Source organism: Notolepis coatsorum (genome assembly GCF_963971535.1).
Source record: "Notolepis coatsorum genome assembly, chromosome: 8".
Lineage (NCBI taxonomy): Eukaryota > Metazoa > Chordata > Actinopteri > Aulopiformes > Paralepididae > Notolepis > Notolepis coatsorum.
In genome coordinates, this window is record NC_140172.1 from 92,865,998 (window position 1) to 92,891,031 (window position 25,034).

Genomic DNA, 25,034 nt, shown 5'->3' on the forward strand with positions numbered 1-25,034 from the left:
GGGTGACTGTCATTCAAAGCGCTTATGAGCGGAGCCCAGCCCAAAACAGCTTGAAATCTTGAAGTGGAAAAATGCTGCTTTAGAGTACTTGATTAGAAATACAAAACAATGAATTTTTTTGAAAAAAACCTTACAGATGTGTTCCATAGACTCACAGGAATTGTGTAACATTGCCCAAATAGTGAAAGGAATAGCAAAACATGGGACCTTTAAACAACCTTATAACAAATTGTATTTCAACCAAAAATGCTCAAATAATAATGTTAGTGATAGAAGGGAATTCATTTTGTGCAAAAATGGAAAGCTTGCCAATGTTCATGAGGCAGAATTATTACAATAGCCGATAGGGAGGTGTAGTGGTTACGTCATTGCTGTTTCCGGCCGGTCCACCTCGCTTGAAATTGCAATGAATTTCACCATTGCCCATTTCTAAGGCCCTGGTTACACTTACAACGTTTAATTTTCGAATTATTTCGTTTGCATGTCCAAGTTAATAGGCAACGCCGTTTTGGCAGGCATTTTCGTTTTCTTAGCGGCAACGCTCAAAGGGGGTTTTCATTTTCAAAACTCCCCTGCAACGGTGCCATGTAAACTGCGCGAGCCAGATACGGAGCCGTTCATGCCCAATGCCCATGCGCAGTAGACACCGAAGCATGGTGATCGAGTGTTCGTTCGGACGTCTGCAAGGCGCGCTTTGCGATGCTCCGGAGAGATTATGGACTTTACATATGCTGTGCTCTCTCTATCTGTCTGAAGCGGAGCGGGGCTCTGCTGTGCTTTTCACACACTCCTGACCGAGGCGCACACACAAATACAAACGACAAATGACGTCTAACTTGCCTGCCAATACACAACGTTCTGAAAAGTTAAATGAAACGTTGTTGTTTTTCCTTTCATGTAACCGCAGCCTAAATCGTCTCGTTTAAGCATTTTTGGTTGAAAAAAAATGTGTGAGTGAGTTTCATTGAACAGTAGGGATGGACAAAGACAGCCTCCACGTGGCCCTCCCCGCAAGTAGCTAAAGGGTAGTTGCAAGGTTGCATGCCCTCCAAGCGAAACTAATGTCTTTACCACGTTTGCAGACCACAAGCCAAGCCCCCGCAGGCCAGGCGGGACATTTAAATGCCGCCAACTGTCGAGGCTTAGCGCTACTGCAGTTCAATGTTGAAGGCCTCACCACCGCGAAGCTCAACATCATCGAACAGATTGCCATCAAAAACAAGGTGACCATGGTTCTACTGTAGGAGACCCACACAGAAAACAAGAACTTCCTGAAGCTTCCTGGGTACGCCCTGGCTGGCTATACTGCAGACAAACATCACGGTATAGCCACGGTCGTCCACAACGACATTGACTGGTCAGCTGTAACACAGTCCGCAGAGGATGCAGAGGTGGAATGGATTACAAACAAAGTGCAAGACACCGCCTCCGATTAGGTTGTTCCCAACATCCCTGCCGGATGTCCCAGCCCCTGCCGTATATGCTGGTGATTTCAACAGCCATCATACAGACTCGGCATACAGCAGCTCCAATGCTGTTGGTGACTTCCTGACAGAATGGGCCTCGGCTGTCGATGCAACACTCCTGTATGACCCAAAGGAGCCACGCACTTTCCACTCTGCACGCTGGAACAGCACAACCAACCCAGACCTGGCCTTCAAAAAATGTTGCAACAACGAAGCAGTCCCAGTAAGGCATATCCTGGACAGATTCCCCCGGTCACACCATCACCCATCACTCATAACCATACCATCACTGATCCAGCCTGTGGAAGGAAAAGACGCCAAAAGGTGGAACTTCCGGAAAGCAAACTGGGTAGGCTTCACGCAACAACTGAACAAGGCAGCTGCTGGTCTCCCACACCCGTGCCCCTCCAACTTGAACAACGCCTATGACTCATACTGCAAGATGATACTGGCTGCCGCCAAGAACAACATCCCCTGTGGTGTACGCAAAGCCTTAATTCCCTGCTGGGATGACGAATGTGAGGACCTATTCCGCGCCCACACAGAAGCTCAAACCAGTGAAGACCGGGATGTAACAGCGAACAACCTATTCTGCAGGCTGAATGAGAAACGAAGGCAAAGATGGACAGAGACAGTGGAATCTATCGACTTCACACACTCCAGCCGAAAGGCGTGGCAGACCATGAACAAGCTGACAAGCAGGTCGACAACCACAGCACAGTGTCCCATCACGGCAAACTCCATCGCATCGCTACTGCTGAGTAACGGCCGTTTCCCCAATGCAGACAAGGACAAAGCCGAATAAGTCTAGCGACGACCCCAAGGGATACCGGCCCATCTCACTACTATGTGTGCCTTTCAAGCTCCTGGAACGCCTCCTCCACTCACGTCTCAACCCAATGATCGACCCCCAGCTGCCCAAAGAACAAGCTGGCTTTCGAAGTGGTAGGTCTACGGCAGACCAGGTGACCCTCTTGTGCCAAGACATAGAGGACAGCTTCCAGGCAGGTGAGAAGGCCGGCGCTGTATTCCTGGATCTCACAGCTGCATATGACACTCTATGGCTGCGTGGTCTCCACATGAAGCTTCTGGAAACCATCACAGACAAGCACATGGTGAGCTTCATCATGGAGATGCTGAGCAACCGCAGTTTCCGGCTACACACCAGCAATGGCCAATGCAGCAGAGTGAGGAAATTTAGGAATGGCGTCCCACAGGGCTCAGTGCTGGCACCGATGCTGTTTAACATCTACATATACGACCTGCCTGCAACTCAATCAAAGCAGTATGGCTATGCAGACGACCTGGCCATCCTACTCAGCAAGCCAACTTGGGAAGCAGCCGAAGAGGGTCTCACTGAAGATATGAACATCCTGTCTTCCTACCTGAGGAACTGGCATCTCAAGCTCAGCATGGGAAAGACAATGTCTACAATGTTCCACCTCAACAACAGGGAAGCGACCCGTGAGATGAGAGTCATTGTGGATAATGTCCGGCTACAGTACCAACATACCCCCACATACCTCGTGTGAAGCTTGACAGAACACTATCATTCAAATAACACCTGGAAAAACAACCGCCCGTGCCGCGCTGATACGAAGACTAGCCGGCACCACATGGGGAGCCTCAACAAAGACACTGCGCATCTCCTCGCTGGCCCTGGTGTTCTCTGCCGCCGAGTACTGCGCCCCGGTCTGGTGCTGTAGCACCCACGTGAAGAAGCTGGATGTTGTTCTCAACAGCGTCCTGTGGACAGTCTCTGGTTGCCTACAAGCCACACCGGTAGACCAACTGCCCGTACTCGCTGGTATTGCCCCGGCTACCATCAGACGAGAAGCAGCCACACTGGCCCTTTCCCGCAAGGCACAGATCAGTGCATCCCACCTACTTCACAATACCACCACAGAGACACCACGACGTGTGCGCCTAAAGTCACTGCGCCCCTTTTCCATCCAAGCCTACAGGCTACTCCACACAACACCATCTGACACTTGCAAGGCCTCCTGGGTCAGGACGAGATGGAGGGACCAGTGGAGGTCAACAGAACCATCCAGGCAGTGTTCATTTTGTCAAAGAATATTATGACGAAAGATTTTTTCATGACGACAACGAGACGTGACGTCACGTTATTGAAGACCACGTGACGCTAACGTGACTAAATAGTTAATTAAATAACGTTGACCACAACTGAGAACACAAAAATGTTATTTACAAAAACCAAGATGAAATTTCTCTTCATGTTTGTTGATATTGTTGACTAAAACAAGACAAGACAAAATAATTATAACTTTTCGAATAATTCATTATTATTTCAGTATTTCGGTTTCCGGCTGTGACTGCAGCCAAAGCAGCGCGTGGGCTTTGGTTCATTCTTTCCCTCACACAGCAGCACAAGCACAGAGGTCGAAAGCCCAGTAGGTGGCATACTAGCATTATCAAATAGCTCAGTCAGACAATGGCGGCCGCGGGCCAACAGCAACAGGGTGAGGCCGAGGGTCTTCTCAACAATGATCCATTATCCCGTGGGCTTGGAAGAAAACGAAGACCAGACCTCTGGGCATACTTTAGATATATAGAGCTCGAAGGAGCTACAGAATGCATTGTTGAAAAATGTGGTCATCGAATTAAGGGAAAAAACACCACTAATCTCAAACGACATCTGAAGACCTTCCACAAGGAAATCCAGGTAAATGTAAAAATGCATTAGCACCATATGACTGAGTGAATTTGTATGGACTAGTATATCATGGAGCCATTTGTGGTGGATTAGCCCGTCTGTTGCTAGCTACTAGCTAGCCCCCTGATGCTAACGCTAGCCACATGACGGCTCACAGGGCCCGGGGTTGGCTCACAAAGTATAAGTACGCTTAAACCTAGCTAACGTACATCCTGTGACTGAGCCAGACGGACACAATTAATGACCAACAGATTGATTAACAGTAGCCTAGGGTGTGACAATGCATCGAAATGCATAGATCCTAGGTGACAATTCAACTGCATCGATTTGAAAATGTTAGAATGTTAGATTGCTCTGATTCAGCTCAGCCCCTTTCCTCCTCCAGTAAATCAGGCCATTTTGATTTGAACGACTGAGTCACGTCATTCGGACGCTGGGTAGCGCACAGTGATGCGATTGGCTCTGTGGTTGGAGCTAATGCCCGCCACCATTCTACCTAGACTAGACAGCGAGTGGAAGCCACTTCCTCATGCTGCGAGGCGGAGTGGGGCCGACGCCTCTGCGTGCGCTCTGGAGGGAGAGAGGGAGAGAGAGATGGAGAGAGAGGGAGCACTTGGGGGGGGGGGGGACCTGCTGCGCGGCACACGGGAGAGGGGAGGAAGGGAGGCCCACAAGCCTGTGTGTGCAGAGGTGTCGGGTTTCGCTCTGGAAGAAGCTCTCTCTCTCTCTCTCTCTCTCTCTCTCTCTCTCTCTCTCTCTCTCTCTCTCTCTCTCTCTCTCTCTCTCTCTCTCCCACCCCCCCCTCTCTCTCTCTCTCTCTCTCTCTCTCTCCCACCCCCTCTCTCTCTCTCTCTCTCTCTCTCTCTCTCTCTCTCTCTCTCTCTCTCTCTCTCTCTATCTCTCTCTCTCTGTCTACCAGTCGCTGTGTGGGCTGACTGAAGTGCTTATGGGCGGAGCCAGGCCATAACAGCCTGAAATCTTGAAGCTGGAAAATGATGGTTTTGAGTACTTGATTAGAAATATAAAACAATGAATTTTTTTGAAAAAAACCTTACAAATGTCTTCAATAGACTAACAGGAATTGTGTAAAGTTGCCCAAATAGTGCTAGGAATAGCAGTACATGTGTAAGTGTAAGAATGGCGCTGCTCCGACCGGCTGCCTTTCTGTTCGCTCCGTCGAGACTGTGCTTACTTTTGTTAATTTTTATAGTTTTAAGAGTTTTATTTGCACCAACTGTTGGTGCATTATATGTGTATGACCGTCAGTCACTCATTGACATTGGATTAAGGAAAACTTACCGACTGGATTGCTCTCTGGATCGGATTGCTGAGCAACAACAGTGGCCAACGGGGATCCTTTGTTGTGGCCGAGGCAAGGAAGGGGGAGACGGCGAGGAAGGAGAGCCGGCGTCCGGAACAGACTGAGATCCAAACGGCACAGAACCACATTGCCCAGCATATTGTTGGCCAATGTGCAATCGATAGGGAACAAACTGGACGACATCAGAGCACGGATCCAATTCCAGCGGGACATTCGGGACTGCAACGTCCTCTGTTTCACAGAAACTTGGCTGTCTCCAGACGTCCCAAATCATGCAATAGAACCGGCAGATCACTTCTTCGTTCTCCGCAAGGACCGGACGGCAGAAGAATCACTCAAGACGAAAGGAGGCGGCATTGCTTTCATGGTAAACAAGGAGTGGTGCGATATAGGCAACGCAAAGGAATTGTCTAACCACTGCTCCCCAGACCTGGAGTTTATCACGATCAAATGTCGACCCTTCTTTCTCCCGAGGGAGTTAACGTCCATCATCATGATCGGAGTATATATCCCACCACAAGCGAACACTGGGGCCGCACTTTCAAAGCTACACGATGAGGTAAACAAACAACAGACAGCTAACGTAGACGCTGCTATTTTAGTTCTGGGCGATTTCAACAGCGCGCGTCTTAAAAAGGTGTTGCCGAATTTCTATCAGCATGTGACCTGTCCCACCAGAGGCGAGAACATATTAGACCATGTATACTCGCAATTTAAGAATGGGTACAAGTCACAGGCTCTTAGTCCTTTCGGCAAGTCGGACCACGCCGCCAACTTTCTTTTGCCAAAGTATAAACAAAGTCTCAAGCGAACGCCGGTAGTATCGCGAGAGGTTAAGCGTTGGACTGTGACGTCAGAGGAGACACTCCAAGCTGCACTTGAATGCACAGACTGGAATGTATTCTGTGATAACACAGCCAATATTAACGAATACACTGAAACGGTGCTTGACTTTGTCTGTACTCTGGTAGAAGAAACAATCCCCTCTACCACAATTAGAATCTACCCAAATCAAAAGCCCATGGTAGATAAATCCGTCCGTGAGGCTCTGACAGTGCGCACCTCAGCCTACAACACCGGGCTGGTGACAGGCAACATGGATGAACACAAGATGGCAAGATACAACGTCAGGAGAGCAGTAATAGAGGCAAAACGGCGTTACAGGGATAAAGTTGAACTTCAGTTTGAACAGGCTGACTCTAAAGGTATGTGGCAGGGCCTCAGAACAATGACAGATTACAAAGGCACCCCCCTCAAACTGAACAGTGACATCTCCTTAGCAAATGATCTCAACACCTTCTATGCAAGGTTTGAGGCTGTAAACAACAACACCAGCCTACAAGCCACGGCAATGGGGGGGGGGGGGTCTGCTGATGGAGACTCAGTGTTCAGGGTAACAGAGCATGAGGTGAGGCGGACCTTTAAAAAAGTGAATATCAGGAAGGCAGCAGGACCGGACGGCATCCCCGGCCGCGTCCTAAAAGTCTGTGCCGACCAACTGGCCCCGGTATTCACTGACATCTTTAACCTGTCCTTAGAACAGGCTGTCATCCCCACCTGTCTGAAGAAGTCCACCATCATCCCTGTACCCAAAAAATCTACGCCCGCTTGCCTCAACGACTACCGCCCTGTAGCTCTCACCTCCATAGCCATGAAGTGCTTTGAGAAGCTAGTGAAGGGCTACATCTGTTCCTCCCTCCCCATCAACCTGGACCCCCTGCAATTTGCATACCGCCCTAACAGGTCCACGGAGGACGCCATAGCCCATGTGCTGCACACAGCAGCATCACACCTGGACAAGAGGCAGGGGAACTATGTGAGAATGCTGACTACAGCTCAGCATTCAATACCATAGTCCCCTCCAAACTCATAGCCAAGCTCAGGGACCTGGGCTTGAACTATGACCTCTGCCAGTGGGTATTGGACTTCCTGACGGGCAGACCCCAGGTGGTAAGAGCAGGCAACTGCACCTCCTCATCCATCACGCTCAACATAGCGGCCCCCCAGGGCTGTGTTCTGAGCCCCCTCCTCTACTCCCTGTACACACATGACTGCGTGGCACAGCGGAACAACAACACAATCATCAAATTTGCTGATGACACAGTAGTGGTGGGCCTGATCTCTGCCAACGACGAGAGGGCCTACCTGGAAGAGGTAGAGAATCTGTCACAGTGGTGTCAGGAGAACTGCCTCTCCCTGAACGTCAGCAAAACAAAAGAGATGATTGTGGACTTCAGGAGGTCGGGGGTCAAGGACTACAGCCCCCTCAGCATCGACGGGGCACCGGTTGAGAGAGTGAACAGTTTCAAGTACCTCGGAGCCCACATATCCGAGGACTTGACATGGACCACACACATTGACAGTGTTGTGAAGAAGGCACGACAACGCCTCTACTTCCTCAGGCGCCTAAGGAAGTTCCAAGTCAGTCAGAAGATCCTTAAGAACTTCTACTCATGTACAATAGAGAGCATCCTGACTGGCAACATCACCTCCTGGTTTGGGAATAGCACTGCACAAGACCGTAGCAGACTACAAAGAGTGACACGTTCAGCCGAACGCACAATTGGAGGGGGGCTTCCCACCCTCCAGAACATTTACAACAAGCGGTGCAGGGGTAAGGCTAAGAGAATCATCAAGGACTCCAGCCACCCGAACAACTGCCTCTTTGAACTGCTGCGGTCAGGCAAGCGATACCGGAGTCTTAAGGCGAGCACAGAAAGACTCAGAAGAAGCTTCTATCCCCAGGCCATCAGGCTGCTCAACGAACAATAAACACTATGCAACAACCATCAAATGCACACAGCACACACACCCACACGCACACACTCACTTAAACAAACAACACACTGCAGCACCCACTCTCCACACTTTAGATCACCTAAACACACTTTACACTTTATATTTATTGGTAAAGGATTTGCACTACAACTCGTACACCTTACTGTAAATTGTACCTAAATTGTACCTCATCCCATTTCTGCTCTGCACTATATAGTATTGTATTAGTACATTGCATAGTATATTGTATATTGTATGGTAACTCAGTTACTTCTATTCTGCATCGAACATTGTACATATGTCTATACTGAACACTGTGATTTTTATTTATTTTTTTGCTTCTATTTTACATGCTATACTATTTTATTTCATACTATCTTGTCTAGCACAGTCTCTGGAGCATAACAGTAAGAAGCATTTTGTATAAAAGTATTCTGTACTTCTGTATGACAACTATTAAAGAAACTTGAACGTGTCCCCTTTAATAATAATAATAATAATAATAATAATAATAGATCAAATTTATATAGCGCCTTTCATAGAACCCAATGTGTGCAGTAGTGCTGCTGTTATTCTCAATGTCCGTTACAGCCAACACTATGCTATACGATACTGCATCAACGTTATGATTAACAAAGGCATACGTAACGTTGTGTGGCATTAACACATATATTACACTTTAAGTTACTAGTTACTACTATTAGTTACTTTATTAATTCGTATCTTTGTGAGGTTACTGTTATAATTTACATTACATTGAAAAGATACAAAGCTATATTTTTTAAAGCTGCATTTTTTTTTATACAGAAGAGGTATTATTTAGAACGTGAATTCATATTTAGTAAGGCTTGAAAGAAAAGAGCTATTTTGTATTACTGTGGATCGCAGTGTGTTGCTGTGTATTACAGTGTATTGCTGTGTATTACAGTGTATTGCAGTGTGTTGCTGTGTATTGCAGTGTGTTGGTGTGTATTGCAGTGTGTTGCTGTGTGTTGCTGTGTATTACAGTGTATTGCAGTGTGTTGCTGTGTATTGCAGTGTGTTGCTGTGTATTGCTGTGTATTGCTGTGTATTGCAGTGTGTTGCTGTGTGTTGCTGTGTATTGCTGTGGAATGGATTGCTGTGTGTTACTGTGTATTGCAGACAGCCTGGGCGCATAATGTGACTGTCTTATTTTTTTTTTGGTCCACTTTTTCTCCCATTTTCTATATTTTCTCCCATCCCAATTTCGTATCATCCAATTCAACCCTCCCCTGTCACGAACGCTGTTTCTTGCCTCCCACAAGCCGGCTGCAATGTGGACTAAGTCACCTCCGGTACTTGAGGTAACAGCAGTCGCATCTTTTCACCTGCGCAGCTCGATCTCTCAGTAGCGAGGAGTAACGCGTGGGAGGCTCACGCTGCCCCCGACACTTCCTGATTCTACTGCGCAGGCGCACCAACCGACCTAGGAGTCGCTGTCCACAGCGCCCGATCCCCACCCATCAGTTTCCCACCCCCTAATACGGCCAATGTGTATTAGTATGAACGACCAGCTAAACTGAAAGCAATGTGGAGCGCTGGGCTCGAACAGGCGAGCCCAGCGTCTCCGCATTTGTGGCGAGCGCCTTGCCCACTACGCCACGTAGCCGCCCCATAATGTGACTGTCTTATAAAGTTATTTCTCCATTCACAGATCGACAGTGCACCCTTCCTGTGTATTACTTGTGCCGCCGACTCAGATTCCTATAGGTTAAAAAATAAATACGCAATTTAAATCAGAATATGTTCCATGTTGACTATTTCTGACTTCTGACAAGTTTTTTCCTTTAAAAATAGACAAAAATGTCATCCGTTTTCGTCGACTAAATCTAGACGAAAACAAAAAAGACAAAATTGAGACAAAAACTTACTAAGACTAAAATGCTCAGACATTTAGTTGACTAAAACTGACTAAACGAAAAATAAATGAAAATGACTAAATATGATGAAAACGAAAAAGCAGCACTTGACACATGACTAAGACTAAAACTAAAATGAAAATAGCTGCCAAAATTAACACTGCATCCAGGCTGCACCTCTACATCAATGACCCTCTGGATGTCTCTGGTCAGGACTTGCTCTGGAAGCAGTGAACAATGATGCAGTGGTGGTCCCACTCGGTACCACGCCGTCCTAGCAGTTTTTTCTGCACACAAAAATGCGTTTCACAATTTTCACTGGACTCGTCGCGCCGTGCGCCAAGTACCCGGCACTTATCTATCACCTAGACTTTGCATAATAATAGGATACCGATAGCATAACAAAGAACGAGAAGAGCCAAACCAAAATACAAGCCCTGTGGGGGTTTGCTTGATCTGTGGAACCTCTCACTATGTGACAAATGGTCCCGACTGGAAGGATGAGGCATTAAGTTGTGCTTCAGAAGGAAACTGTCCTTCTGTAAACTAAGTTACATTGTTAATTTAGTTTGTATTTACTTTTCTAGTTTAAGTTAATTCAATTAAAGAAATTGTAACTACAATTACATTTAAAACATTGTTTGTTTTTCAACCATATCTGTTGACAATATAATTTCTTTATATATTGAAGGCTATATCCTGCTACCTTTTTCAGCTTCTCTATTTCAAGGCAATATTTACAAAAACTAAACTAAAACTAGTAATTTCCTATACAAACATGTTTCCTACTATTTATGCATAATAATCATCTGTTCTGTGCGCATGCGAGGGAACATGTATGCACGTGCGCGTACACGCGTGTGCACGTGGCATCCAGGCAGTTCTGATATTACGACTGCACCACTGGCAGTGAACAACCCTCAACCGCCTAAGGACTGGCGTCGGACGCTACGGCGCCTCAATGAAGAGGTGGGGCCTCAAGGACAGTGCCGCATGCGAGTGTGGACCCCCTGCACAGACTGTGGAACATATAATCACCAGTTGCCCCAAACACCGGCCACCATATGGAGAACGCGGTCTGATGGAACTGGACGATGAAACGTTGGCCTGGCTCAACGGAGCTGCAGGTCTAAAGACACACGCCAGAAGAAGAAGATTGAACAGTGTAGCAGCAGTGCAGAGATATTCCAATCTGAGGTTTCACTGTGAGGCTCCCCCTTCTAACCAGTCAGAGAAGCTCAAAGCACACAATGTAATGGTTATTTAGTGGTTAGTCTCTACATGGTCCTCCTTGTCAGACTGTGTTGAATGAGGACCACATAGATTCAACCACTAGTGCTTATTCCAACGGAATTGCATTTGATTGGTTAGAAGGGGGAGCCTCTCTCTGAAACTTTAGAATGGAACATCTCTGCACTGCTGTTACACTGGTCAATGATACTGAGATATCTCTGCATTACTGCTACACGGGTCTTCCAGATTGTAGTTTAATGCCAGGGGTCATTTTGAGTTAAGGCGAGACAGTACCCCCTAATAGGCAAAACAAATATTTGAATAGATATCACTTTGAAACGTTCCCATTTTGTATACATACTGTATAAACTAAGAAAAAATATATTTCACGTTTTCTGAATTGTATGTGTATATGCAAATGAGGCACGTCCTCATTAAATATGCGCACATATCGCCGAGACACGAATCACCAACATGGATAATGCCAGATTCCAAAAACTGGTTTCATTTTGTTGATACATTCAAAAACGAAACTTTTTCCAGAAGGGATTGTGGAGTTCAATGTAACTCCCTTCCCATGGAGACTCTTATTTATTTATTTTTTTACTTCAGGCTTCAACCTGTTTGCTGTGGCAGTGCACGAGTTTGGCCACGCCCTTGGCCTTCCCCATTCCACTGACCCCGGGGCCATCATGTTCCCAGCATACAACTTTGTCCCTCAAGCTGACCTTCAGCTCTCCTTCCAAGATGTCAAAGACGTCCAACACATATACGGTGAGTCTGGTCGCATCAGGGGACATTTTCAAAAAGAGTTGGACATGTTGGAGAAGGCATGGAAGATTTGGTGCTTGGATTCACAAACCTTGTCTTATGAAGCATACGGAGAAAAGAAAATAGGATAATAATGTGCATTATATAGGATGATTGACTGAGGTGGTAGAAGGTATAGATTATAGGCGATATGGCCAAAATATCATCGTTCTTGGTTTTAGTGCCCTGGCCAAGGGCAGGAGTATACACTGTATCTACTGTAGCATGCATGTTTTTTATGGTGTGGGAGGAAACCATAGCAACCGGAGGAAACCCACACGTGTAAATGTCACCAGACCCCAATGAAAAGCACCCCAGTCTACAGCTAGGAAGTGCAAGCGCACAGGTGTACTTTCCAAAGAGCTCAGCTGAACTACCACAACAGATTCCCCAGGACCACAGACAGACAAGGAGAGAATGTTTAGCAAAAACAAGCAATACTTTATTACATAAATGGTATTTCAGAAAAACAGGCAATACTTTAATACATAAGATAAAAATTCATAAACCTACCTAAACACTATTAGACTAGATTAAAATACCCACGCCTCTTAAGCCTAGGGTAGTCTAAAAAGAGGAAGTGCTCCATGCCCCGTAAACCCACCCCCAGACGGTTACTCCCACCCACGTCACCTATCCCCACCCCTGAGACACTACACACGTGAAGGCAAAAAGAGTCTACCCTGCACACGGGTCTATGACTTATCAAACGTCAACTTAGAATCACACTATACCACACGGTTCACTGCAAAACGTCCTGAAATAAGCATCGATATCACACTATCCCTCGGGGAGCCACGGCAAATGCTTTAGGGAGAATATAGGTAGATAAATACACACTAAGTGTTCACACGGTAAATTAAGGGGGTTTGGATAGGATAGTGGGTGTTGTTCACCACTAGGGGTTATGACCAGGCCTAGAATATTCCTCCCATATCCTAACCTAGGTCTGGGGCAGTGGAAGCGCTGAGTTACAAACAATACAAAAAGGAAGGTTATTAATAACCGGGGCCCGAAGCTGAGGGCCGGAAGGACGTCACCTCCTTCCGCTCCCGTAGCCCATCTCGGCTTCGGGCTAAAAACTGTTTGGTCTGCACTGGGGTGTTTTAGGCCCTCCAAGCACCAGGCGTGCAATAATGTCCTTCCGCCTGTAATGAAAGGCACAGTCAGTACGAGCACGGTTCCCCCCCCCGTTCACGGGTTCGTCACAATGCACAATTGATTAGATATCCTCCATATGATTTAGAAAAGAGAGAGAAAAAGGTAGTTCACAGAGGATGGAGAATCCACAATACTAGGTTCCAGTCTTCGACAGTATTACTGGCTTTACTGTATGCCGTTCCGATAATCTTCAGCTTTACGCCACTAATAATATTCCTAATTCAAATGCAGTCACCGTTCGTCTATGTCTTCATTTACCACTCGGGAAAATAGTTTGTTTGTTTAGGCACGTATTCCACTGTCTTGTGTTCTTTACTCACGGCGCCCGGTGTGGCGATAATGTCCCTCCGGTCTGAAGCTCCACTCGTTTCCACTCTGGAGGAAACACCGCAGTCGCCGCTATGAACTGGTTCCACTGGAGGAAAGGTAAAACACAAAAAGAGCCGTGTATCCTCGCAGCCCTGCGTCCTCTGCTAGTGTCCTCTCGACTCCCGTTTTCGTTCTGGAAGCAGCAGTAGCACCGTGTGTACCAGAAATATCACCAGTCGACGTCCTCGGGTTTCTCTTTCCTCCTCTGCTCCGGGTCTCGTCCTTCTGTGTCTCGCCCCCAGCTGACAATACTCGCCTCCCTTTTGAGCGAGTTTGCGGGGTTCCAGGGCACCGCCCCTATGCGCCAGCCAGCCAATCAGCTTCCTCCAACGGCACAGCCTGTAACGCAAGAGAGGGAACGCCCATGGGTAGATCCCACCGCTCCATGAATACACACAGACACACACATACCCCCACCCGCGACATAAACTCCAGACAGAAAGGCCCCCACCTCCAGTCAGGTTGAACCCAGCGGGACGTTATTGCTGTGAGGCAACATACTTACCACTGCGCCACCATGTAAGGACTTCCACAACAATAATAGTCTCATGAAAACAGCTTTCAACCTGCAGATCATGTAACCTTTATCTTACCTTTTTAAAAGGGAGTTTTCACCAATCCTTGCACTTGTATCTTTTGTATTTGATTTGATTACGGATCCCCATTAGCTGGTGCCATAGCAACCAGCTAGTCTTCCTGGGGTCCACACAAAAAGAAACATGCAAAAACAATTATTATTGCAAAACAAAATTATTAAAAGTCAGTACTCAACACACAATGCATAATGAAACTAACAATTAAGATGGCTAAAATTACATGCAAGCAAAGAAACAGAACACAAAAAAACAAAACAAAATACTTTACAGTGTTAAATACAATTTAAGATTATTTTAAAAAGTGAATCTACTGTAAATTCAGCAGAGGTTTTGAGGCAGGTTATTCCAAAGAGTTAATGCTCTAAAAATAAAAGATCTCCTTAAAGCGTTGGTTTTTGGACCTGGCAATTCAAGCTGCCCACTACTGGAACCTCTAGTGTAATGATCATACACAGTATTACTATAAACAAAAAACAGGAGTTTTACTGCTCATGACCAACTTGAACAGCAAAAGTGTATTAAAACTGACAATCTATTTTCAACGTTAAGCCAAGAGAGGCGGGCATGCATACGGCTCACATTAGACCTTAGTGAGCAGCCCAGTACCAACCGTGCTGCCCTGTTCTGGACCACCTGGAGCTTCCTGAGGTCACCACCGGCAGCAGATGACCACATCGCAGAGCAATAGTCAAGATGACATAAAACTAAACTTTGCACTATCTGACATAAAAGGGGACGGGCAACAAAAGAAGCACATTTCCTGGAAATACCAATTGTTCTTCCCATTTTCAAAACAATATAATTAATATGCTGAGACCAAGACAGAGTGCAATCCAGCATCACTCCAAGGAGTTTAGTACTTTCAACTTGTTGAACTGCCAAATTACACAAGTTTAAATGAAGCTTTGGATTTGTAGATAACCTGTGCCTTGTTCCCAGCACAATACATTTAGTCTTGGAGATATTAAGGACAAGTCTATTACATACTACCCAGTCATGCACAACTTTAAGTTCTCTACTCAAAACTTCATTAAGTACATTGCATGATGGAAAGATGTAATGCTTTTTATTTTTTTGACCATAGACAATACTGTAGCATATGAATGGCCTACCAAATCAGATACAGTAAACAACATTGAAAAGTTGTAGGTGGACATTTTGATACCAGAGTTGCAGAGTTGTGCTTTATGCCTGTTGACTGGCGCCACGCCACCATTGACTACTGTTCTTCAGCCACAATCAAAACCAAAAAGTAAAGAAAATCACATAATATTTGGTAGAGTGCAGTAGAAAACAACGAATCAATAACGTTATAAAAAGTTGTGGCCTAAAGCCATAGTAGGGAAGCGTATTGCTGCCACACCAGAAACAGAAACAAAATATCAGTATCACGTTATAACGTGATAACTTATTGTTTTAACATAAAAGTAAAACGTTTCACGTTATAACGTGATAACTTATTGTTTTAACATAAAACTTTTCACGTCATATGGTGATAACTTATTGTTTTAACATAAACCGCTTCACGTTATATCGTGATAAGTTGGTATCACGTTATAACGTGAAACGTTTCTGGTGTGGCAGCAATATGCTTCCATACCATAGTTTCTGTGTTTCTAATGATTTACTTTGTTATTTGTGCAACATTTAATCAGACTTTTGACAGGTGAACGCAAGCAGGTAGAATGAAAAACGTCACACCATTTTGTTAACGTGGACCTTCCAAGTTTGGGAGGATCTGTAAAGACATAAGTCACAGATCATGTTATATATCGTAATAGCTTACGCTCTGCTCGTAGTGGAACATATCCCATATCCAGTCTAATACTGAATACATTTATTCACATGTACACACCCATCCGCCTGGCCACACCCCCATCCGCTCCTCTACATAAGCGGGGATGTGGCCATACTAACAGCTCCTTCCCTATTTTCACCACAGACAAGTGTCTGTATACACCACTTGAGTTTAGTGCCGAAATAGTTGTTGGAAAGGAGCTACATGGACATTGTATCTTATTTTTTTCTCTCTCTCGCCAATTTACGAGAAAAGCTAAGTCATAATGTCTGCACCTTCGGGGGGTTCGAGTGCTCACAACGTCACCCTTCACCAGCGCTTCTCCATTGCCGCATCCGCCGTGCGTCGTGGGGCTGCTCTGACTCCACGGTCGTGGCAGTCAGATACGCCCGAGCGGTGCCCGGTGGTGAGTCTGCCTCTCCGAGGGGCCGTTGAGCCGCCGTCTCCCGTGAGATGGCCTGGTTCCGGCCCTGGTCCCCCCGCCAGTGGGCCGACAGCTCCTCTGGTGCCTGGGGATTTGCGACGCAGGCTCTTCGCCTCTGCTCGCTCCCATCGTAGGGCGACGAGCTGCAGGGGCGAACGGCCTGGCTTTGGGGTTGTGCTGGAGCCGAACGAGAGTGCTCTTGCCCTGTCTCCGTTTCCAATGGAAACTGAGGATCACATGGAGGGGGCGAGAGCGCTCTTGTTTGATGCTCCAATGGATTCGTATCATTCTTCCCCTCGGGGTGTGGCAGGGAGGGTTGCGTCTCCTTGGGGTCCCTTGTTCTCCGGTGTTGGGTTAGAACCTCCGACCCTGAGACAAGATGCCCAGCTATCTGCCCCGTCGGATGGTGGCGCCCGACACGCCCGTACGTGAGGGACGCGAGTGACGTGGAGGGAGGTACGCAAGGGGAGTTGCTTGCCTTGTTCCCCGAGCTCATGACGGCCGCCGCAGCCGCTAATGGTGTGGCGTTGCCGCAGCCTCTGCCTGCACCTGTTCCTGATGACATGATAAGTCATCTCTGGCAACATCGTCCTGTGAGAGAGACAGGCGTTGTCTGCCCATTCTTCCCTTCGATGGAGGCCTACGTGAAACAGGGACAGGTAATCTCCCGCATCACTGGCCTTACTCCCGCCTACGTGCCAGTCATGCGGGTGGCGGGTTTGGTCCAGGGACTAAAGGACGGGGTGCCTCGGCTTGATAGCCCGATGACATCCATACTTTGTCCCGAAGTGGTGTGGGAGCCGTTGCGGAAGCCGGTTCCCCAGGGGAAATCGGCTAGGCAGATGGCTAATTGGAGTGACCAGTCGTACATTGCCGCGACTCAGAGCCTAGCTGCGACGTCTAACATCGCGCAGCTAGCGCGCTACATGTCGGGGATGATGGCGGGTGGGTCGGTATTGGATGACCATCAACAGTACCTTCACTCCCAGGCGGCTGGAGCCATCCTGCACCTTACCCAGCTGCAGGCGATAGCCGCCGGGAAGGGGCGCGCCCTGGCCACTCTGTCCCAGCGCCACCTTTGGCTGGAGCAGGCGAGGGTACCGGAACAGAAGAGGATTCCCCTGCTCACGACCCCCCTCTCCGATGCTGGGCTGTTCGAGTCGGCCATTAAGCAGATGACGGCTGCCTGCAGAGAGATGGGGGCAAGCACCGTGCTGCATGCGGCAGGCGCCGCTAGTGACTCTCCCCTGTTTACCCCTGTCCCTTCCCCTCCCCAACATATAATTTTGTTACTAAATAAAAGGTCCCTCCTGGTGGGGGACTGTTTTTTGTTACAAACTGTGTTTATTCACTGTTATATATTGGGGATACGATGTATAAACCCTCACCTAGCTGTGGGGTTGTGTGTTGTTTAGGAGAGTAGGACAGTTTCTTGTAAATCGTTCTGGTTGCTATATATATGTGTGCTTGGCAAGGCCTGTGGCTAGCACTCTGTCGAAAGACTTGTAATGGTACATTTGACCGTTTTTTATCTGAGGGGGTTGTGTGTATTCTGTTACGTTGGAAACATGGCATCGAGTCCACAACTTGGTTAGAGTGTTAGCCTACAGAAGTGCTCATATATGTAGCTTGTACCGAGGTCTTGACCCTCTCTTAAACGTCTGTGTTTTTCTTTAGACATAAAACACAGGTGACGTGTTTCGCACATAAGCCTAAAGCCTTGTATATAAAACCCATTTGCAAACGAGTTGTCGTCTGTGGCTGGCGTGCATTGGTTTAGCTTATCCTACGCTTTTCATGTAGCATGCTAGGTACACAGGTATCATCGCTGCTGGTTGTTTTTCATCGTATCCGGGGTGGGGGGTCATGAGGGGGTGAACTGATAAACCTCCCTCCACTTTTTTTCTGATTGGTCAGGGGGTTGGGCCTCCTGTCCTTCGGGCTTCCTGTCGCGCTGGGTCAGCGGGTCACAGGGTAGGGAGAGGGGGGGGGGTGGGGGGGGGGAGGGAGTTGGCCCTGGTCCCACGCCATATTTGGGCAGGTGGGTCACGGAATTCCCCCCACCATAGAGTACGTCACTCGGCGCGTTCTATTGGTTGAGACTTCCGTGAGTTCTTTTCAGGCTCCATGTTGTGGACCTCTGTTATTGTCAAGATGAGTTATGCGGTGCGTGAGAACTTAAAAAGACGTTTTCTGCTCTGCGCTCTGTTGCATATGTCTTGAGCTTTTGGTCACGTAGCTCAATGTTACATATATCTTTTCAATTGTTACTCACGTGGGAAGTCTCTCTGGGGGTTCCCTGTCTCCTCTATTTTATACAGAGCAGGGTTGACAGGGGTGTTTTCCCTCAGACGCGTCATATGGGACCCATATCTGTGTCTCTTGGCCGGCTTCCTGCCGCTCTCCCAGGCGGCTTGGAGGGAACGTTATATGGGTTCTTGTTAGAATTACCATTGATATGTTTTGGGTCTCGACGTGTACATAGTGCAGGCCCTGGGTGCTTCTGTGTGGAACCACGCATGGGCTTGCGCGCCTTGTTTGCTCATCATGGAAACAGCATTTTTATGGGGCAACTAGGATGGAGTTTGTCTCTTCCGAGCGGCAGTGTACTAGGTTAGTCTCGATGAATTCTCGTTCATCTCTGGGGGGAGATAACGGAATAGATCAAAGCATTGGCGGAGGGGTCTCACGCTTTTGGGGTGGGCCACTGGGCGCGGTGCTTTTATGTTCTGACCGTCTTGGTGGCGCCCTCTGTGATGTTTTAGATCGACACGCGTACCTACCCCCCTCTTAGGACTGGGGATGGTGGCGTGATTAGGACACAGGACTGGTTCTGGTCGCGCCGGACCAGGTCAGTTAACCCATTGTCCGCCGGGGCGCAGATCTGCTGTTCTGGTACCCTGAAGGACTTGTGCTTTTTCGGGGGGAAAATGCCGGGTTGGCCCGGGCGTTGCAGGGGTTGATGTTATGGAGGTGTTCGTGGTTATGTCACTGCGTATTATCCTTCACTATTGCTTGGTCCATATTGTGTTGTACCTTGTGCTGTGCTAAAGGAGCCTGGTCCTTCTCCATTCTTTTTTCGCCCCTCTCTTCTCCTGCTTGGTGGGGCTGGGAGGGGGCTGTCGAGGTGGTTCTTGTACCCCTCTGGCATCCCTGTGTACGTCCCGGTCCGCCGGGCCCAGGTCCGGACTCGTTCTTGTCGACCTGTTGGCCTGGGTTAACCCCTTCTTGAGAACTGAAACACTTGTACTGCTGTATAGCCGGTGTATACCCGCAGTTGTGTTTTGGAATTTTTTCTTGGGGAGGTTATAGGAACAACCGCCTCCTGTTAAACTAAACATAGGGTGGTGGTTGGTTTCCAGGTGTGTTGGTAGCGGAGTCGACTCTCGGGTTAGGCCGGGCTTGACCCCGTCTGCCTGCGAGTGTGCCCCCGCACCCTTCATGACGTCTGCCAATCATGTCAGCCTTCTCTGCCTCGGCCTCTCTAGAGGGTCAGGTTTTTTTTGTGGAGGCTGCGACATGGTGCACAGCATACCGAACGCCCCTTCCGCCGGGGTGCTGTTTTCAGCAGACCCCTTAGGTGCCTGTCTAGTCCGCAGTGCTCCAGGCACAGGTCGAGTCCTTTTGACCTGTTGCCTGGATTGAGGGATCAACCTCTTTGGGGGTTGTCTCCCCGGTGCGCTGCCTGGTCCCGCTGTGGGGGTGTAGCCTCTTTGAGTGCTTCAGGGCGGCGTGCTGTAGGGGGGAAGGGCCTGCTCTTGGCTGGGCCCTGTCCGATACGCTGGCGATGTGGGGGGTGCTGTCACTAGTGACCGCCTGGTGGGGTCTCGATGCTGCAGCATCGTTGGCCTCACCAGGCCCCCTTTTTCCAGGTGGCCCTGACCCTTCCTGGGGCTGGGTCCTCCTTCGCGCTCCGCTGCTACGGCCTTGCCACTGGGTTGGGTTCTTGACCTTGACCCCGTGATATTAGGGATTGTAGCGGGGGTTTTTTCTTCCCGTTTGTTCCCTAGTGGCATGTGGGTTGCGCGCCTGTGTAGTTGTGGGTTCTTCTGTGGGAAGGTAAGTCCCACGATCTGCTCACCCTGTGCGTTTGAGTTGCTAAACCCTCTTCGCACAGTCGGATCCGATTCCCTCCCGTTCTCCACTAGGGGGTTCCGGGGGCTCGGGTCCTCCCCGGTTCTGATGGTTGTGGGGGGCCTCAGCGGGTACATTTGTCGAGCTTCCACTCTGCTCAGCGCCTGTGTTCCACTACACCTATAACCATTGTTATATGAGTATAGCGAGCGCTCTGCTCGGACTCACTGAGGACCCCGTGGACTTCACCTTCGGTGGTGAAAGACTTGAGAAGGAGCTGTTAGTATGGCCACATCCCCGCTTATGTAGAGGAGCGGATGGGGGTGTGGCCAGGCGGATGGGTGTGTACATGTGAAGAAATGTATTCAGTATTAGACTGGATATGGGATATGTTCCACTACGAGCAGAGCACTCGCTATACTCACATAACTATGGTTATAGGATAACCGTATGCTTTTCTTATTGTCACTACCAGGTATCAATTCCAATTTCTATTCACTCTCCTTGAAGAGGCCGCCACCCAGAACACCTGACAAATGTGACCAGGATTTGTCTTTTGACGCTGTAACAGAATTGCAACAGGAGATTGTGTTTTTCAAAGACAGGTACTGTGTTGTCCTAGTACTGTACACATTACCTGGGGTGACAAGCAGGCTGATATCTCGTACCAGACATTAGTGTGACGCTGTGGACAACAACCTAATTTCCCCCTAGATATATAAAATTCTCATCTCTTCTTTACACCCTAATCTTTAGAGTTCAAACTAATTAGGTTCCAGGGATACAGGCACCCCAATTATATGTAGAACCATCAGCATGTAGCCTATATCACACCACCAACAATTTGTATAATTTCTGCTTCTGTATGTGTCACACTCAAAAGAAGGGGTGCATCAAAATGCTGGGTATTTGCTTTACTAACAGGCTTTATTTCCAATCAACGTCATGCAATGTATCATGATTTACCTATAATGACTGATTAGAGTCCCCAGTGCAGGTCAATGTCTCCTCATTCTCCTGGCCGTGGCCTAAGGAGGTTTGTAGGTGCCTAAATGCCTAGTCTGGTAATTAAGAGTAATTTCAGTTAATAGAAAAGCATTTTGGCCCTGTATTTCATAGGATAAATAGATGGATATTATTATTACAGAAGTTAAAATGTTAAGACAATCCATGTCTATCGGTAAGAATGATTTCTTTGTTGTTAGTTTGTTTCTTATGTGATATTTGGCTGATAGGCCGAGGGACTTTTAGTTTGACAGGATAACGGTGATGTCATTGATTACTGTCAGCTGCGGCAAGGTGACAGCTTTGGTTTAGAAAGAAAACAACGCAGATTGTACCGGTGGTCAGGCCAAGTGATGAGAGAGTGGAGCCAGACAGTTTTTAGACCTCTCTCTATTTCCCTGGATAAACTTTGTTAATCTCGCTGCTCTATATATAATTAGGAAACAAGAACGTGTAACCCGAGTTGGACATTAAATAGTTGATACTACGTCGTGGTCAGTGCTTTCTTGTGGGTGGATATGGAACGGGAGGATTCAAAGTTTGAGAGCGTCTGAAGCTTATGGCATCAACGAGTTTTGGATACTACATTTTGTCTAAAAACTAGCTCATTAAAAACGGAACTTGGATTTGGACAGGCCTGACTGGAAAAAGGAACTTTTCGCGGAACGAAAGAAAAAAGAAGACGTCAAACAAGTAAGCTGTATCTTGTATGATTTGCCTGAAAGAAGACGTCAACCAGTAAGCTGTACTATGCTGTATCTTGTATAATTTGCCCGAAAGTGCCGTATCCCATTGGAGCTATAACCAGGCATGCGTTCTTCATGGGACGGGGTTGCACTCCGTGCCACCCCATGATAAGTACTCGCTATTTGCATATCAATAGCGCCGGTCGTCAGGTGTGTTAAATACGTTCTCAGATACATTCACACCTAACTTGTTGTGAAGACATGTGTTACATTCCATTCGTAGAGGCAATTAGGCACTGTCTTTAGTCTGTGCTCAAGCGAGGGGACATTAAATGCGCATTCGCGGGAGCGCGCGTGCACGTGGTGTGTGCAACCCCTGATGATTTCAATAACGCACCACTGGCTATAACTAACGTTACAGAATATGGTCAATGGAAAAAAGCATAACAGCTTGCGGTCTGGATTGAAAGTAAAAGTAATTAAACGTGCGCGCTCTCCACAGGTGACTGACATTTTACTAATTGTGGAAAGCGACTGCCGACCGGTGATTCAATAACTGTATCAATATGGAAGGAATGGAAGTCAGTGGCAAAAGGATAGTAAAATTGACGGAGAAAGCCATGCAGGAGCAAGCTGCTAAACATGAAAAGGCACGCAAACACAAATTATCAGCGCTAAATAACATGATGAAAGAAATAGTGACATTAAAGGAAGATGATGCAAACGTCAGCATTGTCAATAACAAAATGCGTGTTGATTTCAGTCATTTGCAACAAGAGCTAATACAAGTCAACACTGAACTGGGTCGTTTTATGTCAGAGGAAGAATATGAAGCTGATCAGAAGAATTTTGAGCCTAAAATTGAATCACTGAATTTATTCTTCTGGAAATGTGAGGAATGGATGAAAGAGGTCACAAAACGATCTGAACCGGCTGAAGATGGTAACAATCAGGAAAAACCTATGGATACCAAATCTAAGTCTGGAACAGTAATAAGTAGATGCTCATCAGGCTCTCGCTCAACAATTACAATCAGACTGACTGCAGAGATGGAGCGAGCGGCTCTACAAGTAAAGGCCACCGCTTTAAATGAAAGGTTAGCTCTTGAGCAGGAAGAAGCAGACTGGTTAGCACAAAAACGATGCAAGGAGGCTCAACTACAAGCTGAGGAAGTGAGGTTTGAAGCAGAACAAAAAAGAAAGCTAGAAATACATGCAATGAAGACGGCTCTCGCTGAGTCAGATGCAAAAATGGGAGTTCTGGAAAATTATGAATGTACTACATCAAATGACAGGACTGTCTTAAACATTGAAAAGACAGATGAAAGAGAAGAGAGGAACTTCCAACCGCTATATCAGCGTGCCTCACCACCTCCCCCCAGTAAACCAGAGGACGTGCAGCTTCCAGCAGCACCACTAACGACCAGCATATTAAAAGCAACAAAAAGGGAATTCAATGAAGGATGGGAGCTTCATAGCCTAAGCCAGGCTATCTCCCAACAGGCGAATGTCACAGAATACCTCATGAAGAATCACAAAGCTTCATTACCTCCTGAGCTCACCATTCCAACATTCACTGGTGACCCTCTAGAATACAAGACATTCATCAGATCTATGGAACATGGCGTTGAAGACCGCACCAGTGACAATCGTGACCGTCTACAGTTTCTGTTGCAGTACACAAGTGGACAACCACATGAGCTGGTCAAAAGCTGCATTCACATGGAGCCTACTGCAGGCTATACCAAAGCAAAACAAATGCTGAAACAGTTCTTCGGCGACGACTTCAAGATAGCGGAAGCCTACATCAAAGAGGCTCTGGAGTGGCAGACAATCAAGCCTGAAGACGGTGCAGCATTGCAGTCATTTGCATTGTACCTCACAGGCTGCTCCAACACAATGACGGATATAAGCTACATGGAGGACTTGGAAAACGCATCCAACATAAGAGCGCTGGCTAATAAGCTACCGTACAGACTCAGAGAATCTTGGAGAAGACACGCCTGTGACTTACAAGAAAGAACCAACAAAAGGGCAAGGTTCAAGGATTTCGTAGACTTCGTCAACAAGCAAGTTAGATACGCTCTACACCCGCTCTACGGAAACATAAAGGACAACACTACAGCCACAAAAGAACCAAGTCAACAGAGAACAAAAGAATACAAGACAAGGACACACAAGTCACAAAAGGTGTACGCTACAGCAGTTGACTCCCCCAAGGCTGAAATGACTAGAGGCATGAAGGAGAGCGACGAACGTGCAACACCAAAGACTCCAACCGCTGCAGTGGACGCAAACAGCAAGCCCTGTGGCTATTGCAACGGAGAGCAGCATACCCTTACAGTTTGTAGAAAACTCAAGAGCAAACCACACAAAGAGAAGATAGACTTTCTAAAAGGCAAAGGTCTATGTTTTGCGTGTTTGAAACATGGTCACATGAGTAACAGCTGCACAGACAAAGTGCAGTGTCAAGAATGCTCTCGACAACACCCCACACTGCTTCACTACAACTTTAAAGATCGCTCTAAAGACTCTCAAGAGGAAGCGAAGTCAACGGAACAAGAAGTGACAAGTGCTCTTGTACAAATGATGGAGGCCTTCGGTGTCACTGGGGCCGGAAAGGAAGATTGCGCTCTCTCGATTATTCCAGTGCGCGTCAAGGCACAGAAGGGAACCAAGGAAGTAACGACGTACGCATTTCTGGACCCGGGTAGCTCAGCTACTTTTGCCTCAGAGTCGCTGATCTCACAACTGAAC

General features: G+C 47.4%; 1 protein-coding gene across 1 annotated transcript in view; it reads left to right on the top strand.

The window, feature by feature from the left end:
• LOC311233506 (matrix metalloproteinase-18) overlaps positions 1-25,034 on the top strand; it is a gene marked incomplete at its 3' end in the record, with an annotated part of 107,396 nt that overhangs the window by 69,509 nt on the left and 12,853 nt on the right. Inside the window, exons 4-5 of the mRNA XM_084320473.1 lie at positions 11,968-12,129; positions 21,063-21,192. Of these exons, the coding sequence (XP_084176599.1) occupies positions 11,968-12,129; positions 21,063-21,192 (292 nt within the window). The remainder of the gene's footprint in view (positions 1-11,967; positions 12,130-21,062; positions 21,193-25,034) is intronic.